This window comes from Asparagus officinalis, chromosome 7 (genome assembly GCF_001876935.1).
Source record: "Asparagus officinalis chromosome 7, Aspof.V1, whole genome shotgun sequence".
Classification (NCBI taxonomy): domain Eukaryota; kingdom Viridiplantae; phylum Streptophyta; class Magnoliopsida; order Asparagales; family Asparagaceae; genus Asparagus; species Asparagus officinalis.
The window spans coordinates 19,455,474-19,467,864 of record NC_033800.1 but is presented as its reverse complement, the minus strand read 5'-3'; the positions used below and the strand labels follow the sequence as shown (position 1 = coordinate 19,467,864).

The 12,391-nt window shown below is 36.6% G+C and overlaps 1 protein-coding gene across 3 annotated transcripts; it reads left to right on the top strand.

The window, feature by feature from the left end:
- Positions 455–11,980, top strand: LOC109848775 (eukaryotic translation initiation factor 2 subunit beta-like). Of its 3 annotated transcripts, XM_020418443.1 has the most exons (11): positions 517–610; positions 716–773; positions 879–941; positions 1,844–1,949; positions 2,043–2,095; positions 2,199–2,253; positions 2,410–2,507; positions 2,915–3,060; positions 5,783–5,925; positions 9,600–9,685; positions 11,822–11,980. In XM_020418443.1, exons 3-11 carry the CDS (start codon positions 909–911, stop codon positions 11,891–11,893), a joined length of 792 nt encoding a protein of 263 aa, XP_020274032.1. In that variant the 5' UTR covers positions 517–610; positions 716–773; positions 879–908; the 3' UTR covers positions 11,894–11,980. The 3 variants fall into 3 exon arrangements, with proteins under 3 accessions (XP_020274033.1, XP_020274031.1, XP_020274032.1); XM_020418444.1 differs by lacking the exon at positions 716–773 and having other exon boundaries at positions 455–545; XM_020418442.1 differs by lacking the exon at positions 716–773 and having other exon boundaries at positions 490–610.

Here is a 12,391-nt window from a genome sequence, read left to right as displayed (position 1 = left end):
GAAAGGAAGAAAAGAAGTTTATGGAATTTTATCTTTTCAGAAAGTTTGAAAGGAAATGAAATAAAAGTGGAAAGGCTTGAGAAAAATAATCATATGTATAACCAATTGAAAATATGTTTTTATCCATATTTTAATTACTAAACTATCCTTATTCCGTGTCCTAAAAGGGACGTGAGAAAGAATATTGCCAAAATGCCCTGTCTCCTAACAAATTTACTCGACACACAGATATATAATTGGGATCCTCTACTAATAAGGAGGTTCCTAATATCTCTTAATGGAATCTTGGCCTTTGATTTATCAATTAAAGGTCAAGATCTTCTCATGAACAAAAATAGAGGGAGGATAAGGATGAGATCTTGGCCTTTGATTGATAAAATCAAATGTTAAAATTTATTTATTAAAAGATATTAGGAACAATATTTATTAGAAGAGGATCCCAATCCGATATATATACCGCTGTAAAAAAAGTGTTTTTGCTCTGGACTTCGATATAAAGCTACCACGGTCTCAAGTAGCCCCATTCTCTCATCAAAAACCCCCGAGTAAGTTCCTAACCCTTTTTCTCTCCTTGGCGGCTGCTAGTTCTTGCGATTTCAATTAGTTAAAGGTACTTTTAATTCTTATTTGATATTATATTACGGAAAAATTGAATCTTTTAGGGTTCCCCATCTTTTTTTGCCCTAAGTTGGGGTTTATCCGTCGATTTTGCCAGGGATTCAGGGATAGAACCAATTTCTAAACTTCAGGCATCGGCTTTTTTGTTTTTTAGGGTTGAAGTTCTGATCTTGGGTTTAGTGATTGGCTTATAGTAAGAACTTGATTTGGCTATGTTGGCCTTTCGTAATTCTTAATTGTTATCTTGGTATTTTGTTCAGATTTTATTTGGACTTTAGGCTTCGGTGAATATGGCGGATGATGCACCAAGTGAGATCCCCGAGGTAAAAGTTTCTCGTGCCCTTTTGATTTGAGTTTGTTGTATATTGGAATAAATATTGATTTAGTTATACATGGATTAGGATTTCTTCACCTCCTTGATAGAAATAGGGAGTGAAAATAAATCTTTGATGGAAATTTGCCCAAAAGGAATTTTTCCTAAGCCCTTTACCCCATAACTGTAGGTCTTTCAATTGTATTTATCTTTTAATTATGCATTTTTAGAAAAGAAAAGACTTCAGAAAATCTACAGTGAAACGTAATTGTATTTTGTGAATATTAAAAAACTATGAATATTCAAAGGAACAAATTGCTTTCAGAAAAAAGCTGCTTTTAGTTTATTTAAATCAAATATGTGGCAATATTTATCTAAAAAGTGGAGAAAATGAAGTAGTTTCAATAATAAAATTCAAATTGGCCAAGTACTTGTCAAGAGAAGAAGGAAGTTGGGGGGGGGGGGCTAAGGGAAAANGGGGGGATCAAGGCATATAAATTATGGACTACATTATTTATCCGGAAAAGGAACAAGTATTAGATGGAAAAATGGCACTGTTAATCACATCTTTCTAAAGCTTCTAGAGTAACCAGTCCAAAATTCCCTTGGGAAAAATTGTCAGACATAGTACTTTTAGGTTTTCCCCTTTTTTTCCCCAAGGTCTGCATTTATATATAGTATTAGCTCCCTGTTTGGAGAGGTTTTTTCTGGAATGAACTAGTTTTCAAGTTAATTAAGTTTCATTTTGGGCTTTAGTTTATGTTGAAGTTGTTGAAAAAAGCACGGCTTTGCTCTAGTTTATCTGAAAAATTGGTGTTTTTTATTTTTCCCTTTTACATAATTTCCAGGGAAAAAATTATCTGTGTACAACTTATGCTTTTGTATTACTTACCATTGGGCATTAAATTGTAGCTTACACCCTTCGATCCAACAAAAAAGAAGAAAAAGAAGAAAGTAGTAGTTCAAGATCCATCTGAAGAGATAGATAAGCTGGCTGAGAAAGCGGAAGATCTGTCAGGTTTACTTCCATTAAAAACCCATATGAGAACTTGATTAAATCTGATATCTGGTGATGTTGGGGTATGAGAATTTATATTTGTCTCCCATGCAGTTGCTGATGTTGAACCTAGTTTTGTTGGAACGAAGAAGAAGAAGAAAAAGCAGGTTAGTATGCATCTTAATTTCCTGGAGTATTATATTTAAATATGCTATATACTCTTCATGTTACCTGTGGTGTAGCTAATAACTATTCCGTGATCTCCTTTAGGTGGAAACTGACTTCCTTGAAGATGAAAATGGTGATGGCGGTGAGGATGGCAATGGTAAGCATTCATAATTAAATAATTTCTGGCCAAAAATTTCTAAAGTTAACTTCCTTCAGGACTATAGGATCTGTTTATTGTTCACTCTAGTGACTGGAAATAATTTGTTTGTAGCAGGACTAATTGGAAACTCACTTTTTTTAATATGTTATTTAGGGGATCATTTTGGAGAGGAAGAGCAAGGAGAGGGCATTGAATTGGGAGGTACCCGGTATCCTTGGGAAGGCACTGACCGAGACTATCATTATGAAGAGGTCCGCCTTTTATACATTATTATCACTCTAACCAGATCCCAGAAAGTTTACAACTTCGGACATTCTTGTATGGCTGAAAGGATTGTCAACTTTGTTTTCTTCTTTTTTTTAATGAGATGAGACCATTGAATGTTTTATATTTCAGAATCTTTCTGACTAGGTTTAGTTAGTGATATGTTAGGCAGGAACTTAACAAGCCCATTCCTTATCAGTCAAACTGGCATACTATTTGAAGCTTGTCTTTGATTTTAGCATATATTACTTTTACTAATCGAACAATTTGTTTACCTCTGCTTAGATGTGTCATGATGAGGTTTTACATTGTCTCTTTGTTGATTCTTGCTTTTCTTTCTGCATTCGGCGAAGGATATGATCAGAAAACTGACGTCCATGCTTTTATTAAGCAGCTTCTGGGCAGAGTGTTCAATATATTGCGTGAGAATAATCCAGATCTTGCTGGAGATAGGCGAAGGACAATTATGAGGCCTCCGCAAGTTCTTAGAGAAGGAACTAAGAAGACTGTCTTTGCAAATTTCATGGATTTATGCAAGACGTATGTTTCGATTTTCTTTAATATAAGTCTATAAATTCCAATTTTGCTGTTAAATCATTTCCATGTGACTTGCTTTGTCTTAGTAAACTGATTATGCTTATGCCTTTGCAAGGATGTTTATTTATTTCTCTTTCTTATAATATGACACTTTATTTATTATCTTTTGTTCTAGTTATCTTATTCTTCTTCATCATAAATCTGGGAAAGAAATTTAGCAGGAGGAAGTGCTCGTTTTAGAAGGATAACTAGGTCAATGAAAAATGAGTATCAAAATGGTTGTTACTCTTTTTCTTAAAGGAGCTAACATTATCTAATTTAAAGGCATCTAACTGAGTTTTAGAATAAGAAGAAAGAAAAAAAATCCTCTCTATGTAGCCATGATCCTTGTTGTCCATGAAAGAATTTGTTGAGCAGTATTGAAGGTGGGTTACCATGCTAATGACAGAACTTTTGTATTTGTACTAGGACTGGCATCTGAGTAACTCATGGAAAAAAATCATGGATTTCTAAGGGATTTTTTTATTGACCCTGATGCTGCGGCCAGTGGCATTATCATGATAATTGGAGGAATTTGATTACCAGTGACATTGTTATTGTGGCCCAAACACGATTACAAAAACCTTATGCAACATTCTCAATACTATAGCATGAAATTACTTCATAGGCCAGAGGATGTTCTTTGTATCAGTTTCTTAAGTAGCAAACTTGCACACCCTTCTTCATACTTTTGACTACTTGATGCATTGAAACACTTCAACCATCTCTGCACCTTGATTGCTTTCGGTGGGTCAGTGGTTAGTCCTATCCAGACCAGACCTCTGAAACCCAAACTGAGGTCAATTTGTTATTTCGGTAATGCGAATGGCATAATCCTTCGGCTGGTTGACTAGATTGCATGTTGAGGCATAGTTAGCTTATATCAGGTGTTGATTGGCTAAGTAGTTACTAATATATAATTGTCAGGATTGTTATAACTTGTCAACTGATAGAACCAAAGGGTTCATTTGGAGACAAAGTGCTTTCTATGTGTTGGTTTGCTTTTTTTATTGATGTGAGTTTCTGCTCCCCCCCTAGTGTTCGTGTACATGCACGTGCTTTGTTTATGTTTGTGTTTGTTGGGGGTGAGGGGTGGGTGGGGGTGGGGGTTCAAGCTCAAGTTCCAAGTCAGTTTTCACCTTAATTGTCCTAATCATCGTATTGCACAAAGTTGTTGCCTTTTTGTCTATATGCATAAGTGCTAGTTATGACTAGCATATATTATTCACTAAAATTAGAAGCATTAAAGTACATAATTACACTAAGAAACAAGATTTGAGATTCAGATTTTTACGGATCCTACAATCACACTTAACTGCCGCTTTCACTAAATTAGAACCACAAGCTCAATGAAATGAAGTTACATGAACATAAGCACAATAATTCAACAAAAATCTAACTTGAGCGATCTGGATGCATGCAAAAAGTCAGACTCTAAAAATCAAAGAAGGATTTGACACACAATAAGTTATGTGCCACAATTCTAATTGAGTGCAGACATGTAGGTACAAAATTGTAGTAGAATGGAAATAGTTGTGGAGTTAATTTCTCAAAACCTTGATTCTGGAATCAGCAAAAAGTTTGTATTTTTGTGAGGAGAACAGTTAGGCTGTAGAAAAAGACTAGGGCTAGGATCAATGTTTTAGAAAGCCTCTGCGGCTTCGCCTAGCCCACCTAGGCGTACACTTAGGCGTAGGCGCTACCTTGGTCAGTCGCCTAGCGTCTAGACGGTATTTAGGCTGCCCACCTAGGTTTTGGGAGAGCCTAGGGAGCATGGTTTGCTTATATGGACTGCACCATTTAGGTCTTGATTGTGATTTCCTCCTTTGCAGCCTCCACGTCCTCTAACCTCCTCCAAACTCCTCAAGCCTCCAACTATGAACACCTCTACCTCCTCCGACCTTCAGCAGAACCTTCTCCATCACCAGTTAAATGAAGGAAAGGAATCCGTTTAAGCGCTAGTCCGACACCTAAGCTTTCTATAACATTGATATTTACTATCAATTATTGCAAGTAAAAAATAAAAAATAGGAAAACCGTCTAGGCCCCGCCCAGACGCTAGGCGTCGGATCCAATGCCTGGGCCGCCTAGCGCTTTTCCTAATTTTGGTTAGGGTTTTAGATGATGGAATGGGTTTTATTTGCTGGGTCATAGATATGTGAGGGTCAAAGGCTGATAGGCATTCCGAGCCCATTTGTCAACAGGTTACTAGAGTTGCCCCATTTTATGCCTCATGCACATTTACCTTATTCAATAGTTGCTAACTGCGGTTTGATTCCAGTTGGTATTGAATTGAAATTGTTGTCTTCTCTATGGGCATCATGTTAGTATTTTATTTGTTGTGAAACTCCTGTTAATTTTAGGAAGTTCCTCTTTGTATTCATACCATGAAACTGGCTCTCTGTTAGGGTCAACTGGTCAAGGTCTTCTGGGTATGCTTGATTTCACGCTTGTGAATCATATTTGAAACATTTTATTATGCAGACGTTATATTCTGTGCATTGAGCCATAGGCATAGTTCTCCGGTTTTCTATGCTAAATTATGAGAGTTTATAAACTGAACCTTAAAACTCATTCACATGATCTGCAATGCTGAAAAGTGAGAAATCCATTGCATGTTGGTAACCGTTCTCGATTCATTTAGATGTTATTATTATTTTTATTAATTATTTCCTTCAATTCTCAGGATGCATAGGCAGCCGGAACATGTCATGACATTCTTGCTGGCTGAGCTGGGTACAAATGGATCGCTTGATGGACAGCAGAGGTTGGTTGTTAAGGGAAGATTTGCTCCTAAAAATTTTGAGAGTATTCTGAGAAAATACATCAGTAAGCTCTCTTGCTTTCTCTCTCTATCCATCTTTCAGTGTGCATGTCTGTGCTTTCAATTGTGTTTACTTGACTTTGTTATGTTCTTGTTTTCTGTATATTTCTTCTTAATTACTGTGGTTTCAGTTACATATTATTCCCACGCGCATAGAGGAACAACATTCTAACATATAGGTCTTATTAAAGTCACATATAACTTTCTTCATATATCCTTATACCTTTTAGGAGTTCTTCATGTTGGGTGGAGAAGTTTGAACAAAGTTTTAACCAGGGGAAGCAATGGGTTCCTTTCTTAAGGATAAACAGATAACTCATGGTAATAATGAAACATTTGCCCACACACACAGCATCAAAACTATTAAGGCATGACATGTACAGTAAGCTCAAATTCTAACTCTTAAATGTGAACTCAACATCTCACTGTAGTAGTTGATGTGCTTTAACATAATAATATCTGCACTTTCGTCAAATTTTGATGGTATGCCTTGCAGTAACCTCATTTGGTACTAAAAGCCTTATGGATGTAATTGTTGTTGCTGATGGGATGATATTGACACTATCTTTCTTTAGTCATGACAACACTAATTCACGCTTCTCATGTCTGGTCCTTGCCAATTACTTTAGCACATTTTCATACATTTTCTCTGGTGTTCCTTTGAAATTCTTTGCAGTTAATTCAAAGATATGCAGATTCTTTGATGTTTTTTGTTTTAATTTTATCTTACGGTACATCTGTCTCTCCTTACTATTCTTGTTTTTTCTGCAAAATACCCTTATATATTCTGAATCTGCTTCTTGAGCTGTATGATCCTGGTTTCATTTTTCAATAACTTCACTGTCCTGCCAATCATTTGATGTTCGTCCTTCATTGTAAATGCCTATGTTCCACCCCTCTGATGATGTGGGCAAGGTTACAAATAGTGCTAGGCAGCCTAGGCGTCGAACCTAGCGCCTATAGCCTAGGCGTGAACCAAGGCTGAGCCTATGCGTTTTTCTATTTTTTAATTTTTGGTTACAATCAATGTTATAGAAAGTGCTAGGCAACACTTGGTGCTAAACTTGTGTCTAGCGCCAAGGCGCTAGTCCTAGGAGGACTTTTTTAAGTGGTGTTGGAGGAGGTTTTGTTGAAGTCTGGAGGAGCTGGAGGAGGTTTTCGTAGTCAATGGAGGCAGCTGGAGGAGTTCGGAGAAGGTTAGAGGACCTGGAAGCAGCAATAGAGGAGCTCACGACAAAGTCCTAAGCCATACAGTCCACATAAGCAGTATCCGCTGCTCTAGCTGCGCCCAAGCCCTAGGCGAGCGGACTGCCTAGGCCTAGGCGAGAGCTTTTTAAAACATGGATGTGGGAATGTTTTATCTGCCTTTCAGCCATATCAGAGCTAGTCCTGATGATTACCGAGATGAACTAAAATTACTTACGATGTTAATGCTTTAAATATTCGTATGACATCTTTATAACGGCAATTTACAGGCTACCTTGCAGATATATACAGCAACAAAACAAGATCTTTATCCAACAACTTTTGAGTCAGCTACCTGAATCCTTTTCTTCCACTGAGTTCCCTTTAAGAATGTTAAGGATGTTCATATGACATCTTTACGACGGTAGTTTTAAGGCTACCTTGCAGATATATAAGACAACAAAAAACAAGTCCTTTATCCAAAAAGTTTGGGTAGCGACATGAATCCTTTCCTCCATTGAGTTCCCTTAGGAGCGATCTTCCCCATTAAAACCACGATCATATACATCTTAGTTGCTTCTATTCAAGTATGTTTGGAGGGTATCCTTTGAGTTTGCAAACAGGAAAGCCAGTCACTTTTCTTTTAAAAAATACAATACATTTCTTTCCTTTTGCCTTTTTTGTTATCATGATATGTGCTACTTTTATAGTCTTGGTTTCTGGCTTTTTGCTCTTTTCCCTGAATCATGTGGATGACTTGTCTTAAAAAAATCCACTTAAATTTGTGCTTATGGTGTTGAATTCTTGATGGTTTCTGCTAGCATGATTAGTTCTCTCTTCATACCATCTGAAGATCCCAATTCTGCCATGACAAATGCTCTGTAAAATCTGAAAATTTTTGTTTGCTAACTCAATTGTATGATGCTTTAGCTACGATTAAAGTTCAGTTACCTATTTTTCCAATGTATAGCGGCCTAGTACTTCATGGTTTGCTCATATCTTTGCTGTGTCCATGCCAATCCTTGGGCCTTAGGATTTGTCATATCCATGTATTGTCTGTCCTGTTTCCGCATCTATCCCCTAGTCAATTGTCTTTTACCTGTGTCATCAGCAATCATCTGTCAAGTGGACCCTTTATTGAAACTTTTCTAAGAGCTTTATAGAGTGTGTTTAAGAGTATCAATAATGTGTCCAATGGAAGTGTAGGTCATGAACTTTTAATAAGTATGAAGTATGAACTTCAAAATGAAACTGGGTCTTTCGACCTAAAAACATCTCCACTAGTATCAATGTAATGATCTTTGCGAGGAAAAAGTGACTTCTTACTAGTCAATTGTGGATTTAATTCCAAATTTTCTCGCTAATTTACGAAAGATGGAAGAATAAAAGATGTTCTTGAGTATTTTTAATTTTAATTATTGATGTCAAGATACAATTTTAGAAGCGGCGAAGAAAATTATAGAGTATTTTCAATTTTCTATGTATTATTCTTTCTTTTAAACTTTAACTGTGACCTTCATCAAAAGTTCATTAGTTTCCATATTCCTATGATTTCCTGAATTATTCTTAATGATTGGAGTATTCATGAATGACGATCTATATCGGCAAGCGAAATCCATCTAGTATTTGCACAAATCTTGTGTCTGAGATACTCTTAAATTTTCTCGCACAATCGTTGTGTATTACTGTGTCTGTTTACCATGCTTATTTCATAAGTTTGCTCCCAAATCTTTTAAGTTGACCACTTTTCCATTCTTCTGAAAGTTTACGAGACATTTAATGGATGAAATCATCATATTGGCACCCAAATTGTTTGTGGTAAATGTCCTATGTAAACGTTCCTCTTATCTCAATTGTTCGTCCAAAAGCATTCTTAAATCAGTTCGTCCAAAATGTATAATCACAAACTGAAGTATTTTTGCCTTCATTTTATCATCAACCTTCCTATCTTGACACTAAACCATTTCATCAATGGACTGAACACAAATGGTTCTTCTCTGTATTTAAGTAAAGCTTTGATTGTACAATCTATTCCTATTTCAAGGTTTTGTAGAAGATTTTCTGTAGGTAGCTATCAGATATATAAGGTGTTAGGGTTAATAACTGACAACTTTGGTTCAACTACATATCAAATTTTCTGGTTCATTGAATATGATTCTGTAGTTTTGGATGGCCTGCTTGTCTGATCACAGGAAGCAAGTTTTGGTCAGAACAAATGTGAAAAGTCAGGTCGAAAACAACATTCTTAATTTTGGTGAACCTTGACAAATATGTTTTTTGAATAGAAACATAATAGTGAAAATGTTACTGTCTCATTTATCAGTTTCAAAGTTCTTATAATGGGCTAATATCTGAGTAGCTCAAGGTGGTATCTCTGGGTTGGTGATTATTTAAGCTTCTCTGGTTACTGAATCACTTGATATCATGTGTTCATTCTTGTGTATTTATTACGTCCTTAATGCTACTTGTTCATATGACTTACACCTTTCTCCAGATGAATATGTCATATGCAATGGCTGCAAAAGTGCGGATACTATACTTTCCAAGGAGAATCGGCTGTTCTTTCTTCGGTGTGAGCAGGTGATTCCTTAAATCTTTTTTGTTATTATTATTCACAATTGCAGAACCTGTCATCTCCCTTCGCTTTCTCTGAATTCGTGAGATAGTTATTAAAAAAGGATTAATCGTGGAAAGACCCCTTACTATCACCAAATTGCGGGTGGTCTTCCTATAATTCTGTTGATGCAGATAAACCCCCTGAGTGTCTTTTTTTCTTTTATCTTTTTCCCCCAACTCTGTTACCATCAGAGGATGAGAAAACTGTTTCATGACAAATAGACCATCTGAGGTAAAAGATACAAAAAAATTTCACTCAGGTTCTATCTGCAACAATAGAACTACTGAGGTTTTATCCTTAATTGGGTGATAAGCTATAATACAGGTTTTCTATGCACACATTAACCTGAAGAAAATTGTCCAAGAAACTTTTGATTTCTTGATTCTCTCTTTATTATTTGTCGAATCTTATAATTCTGTTGATGCAGATAAACCCCTGAGTCTCTCTCTCTCTCTCTCTCTCTCTCTCTCTCTCTTCTATCTGCAACAATAGAACTACTGAGGTTTTATCCTTAATTGGGTGATAAGCTATAATACAGGTTTTCTATGCACACATTAACCTGAAGAAAATTGTCCAAGAAACTTTTGATTTCTTGATTCTCTCTTTATTATTTGTCGAATCTTATAATTCTGTTGATGCAGATAAACCCCTGAGTCTCTCTCTCTCTCTCTCTCTCTCTCTCTCTCTCTCTCTCTCTCTCTCTCTCTCTCTCTCTTTGACTCTGTTACCTTAGAGGATGAGAAATCTGTTTCACGACAAATAGACCATCTGAGGTAAAAGATACAAAAAAAATTCACTCGGGGTCTATCTACAACAATAGAACTACAGGGGATTTATCCTTAATTGGGTGATAAGCTATAGTACAGGTTACCTATGCACAAATTAACCTGAAGATAAATTGTCCAAGAAACTTTTGATTTCTTGATTCTCTCTTTATTATATGTTGAACTTTAGTTTTATACTAGCAGATAATCCCCGCGTGACGCGAGGGAAAGTGGACAATTCATGCTCTATGCAAACAAATCGATGATTTCTCCTCAATAATTATAAGTGTTGAAAGTCAGGTTGATTTCAACGCTGAAGTAAGACTTAATAAGTTCAGCTTATAGAAAATGGTCAGAATGAGACACATTAGTAATCATAATATTAACACTACACAACATTGAGTAAGATGAATATTTTATCCCTTGGCGCATGAAAGCAACTGCAAGGCTTTATGAGTACCTTGCAGAAAATCTGAAGTAATGTTGCAAAATTAGTCATCACCAATCAACTTTAACTCTAGCTCCGTACAAGCAAAACTCACATAGTACTTTCAAGCATCAGTAGTTCATTGCTAGAAACAAGTTTGCAACTGTGAAATCTCAAAATGGCCAATGATAGAGAGAGTGGTCATACAATTTGGTAGAAGTAGAAGGAAGTAACCCCCACACAATAATTTTCATTAGTTATTTGCTTAAGTGGCTGTAATTCTTTGGAATGATATTTACTTTTGAAGTTGTTCCCCTTCAGCCAGTTCTTCTTCTCTTTGATGTTGGTGATCTTTGAAGATGACTTTTCTCTTTTGCTGAAAGATTTGGGATTCAATCACCTTAGCCTCTTCTCCTTTTATCTGCTTTTTTCCCCTCTCCCCCAAACAAATGCTGACTACTCCCGCGCTCCCACCGTCTTCCTTGATCACACTTACCCTCCCTCACCCAATCCTACCATCTTCCCTCTTTTTATTGTCCTCAAAATGTTGAACACCTCCCTCACCCAATGATATGCTTCTAGTCCCATCAACACGCACCCTCCTTCACCTCCTTCAATTCTCTCACTTAATGCCATGTCCACAGTCCCATTAGTCCCTTTTTTTTGTCCTCAAATGGCCGAGAAAGGGTGAGAATGAGGATTGTGTTGAACGGTGGAAGCTGAAATTTGGACCATTGGCAAAATACCCTTAATCCAAAACAAATATCATTAAGTTAGAATGTAGAACGGAGGTAATAGGATTGGGTATAAATGGAAAACCAAAAAACATCCCTCTAGCTATTTAGACAGTATGTTATTATTGAATGCTAGTGTTATCCTTAATCTGTGACTTGTATGCTTTCTTGCAGTGTGGTTCTTCACGGTCCGTTGCGCAGATCAAAACAGGTTTCATGGCTCGTGTTGGTCGTCGCAAGGCTTGAGCATCATATCTTCTCCCACATCGGTGCTCGTTTTCGAGAAGCGGAGAAAAGCTCTTTTTTGCCTTGCTTATTTATAACCAGAGAACTTTCTGGTATCCACCCCCAACCTAACATTAGCGTGTGTTTAGCAGCTTCACAAAACTTATTTTAGGTGGTACAATTTTAATTTAATTTTTTGTTTTTTTGTTTGGCAAAAGTTAGGCCTAAATTGAACTAGTAATTTCTAGTCTATGATTTCGCCCCTAAAATAGTTTTTTTTAACCAAACTTTATATGGTTCAAATTTAGCCTAGTTAAGATAATAGAGCTTTGCTACAGGGACCCAAAATATGGGACCAATAGAGGGGACAAGTGAGGTGTCTCCCTCCTATTGGATAATGAGTTGGCCATCATTAATGATGGCCAACTCATTATCCAATAGGAGGGAGACACCTCACTTGTCCCCTCTATTGGTCCCATATTTTGGGTCCTTGAGGAATTTTTCTTTTTAATTTTGACA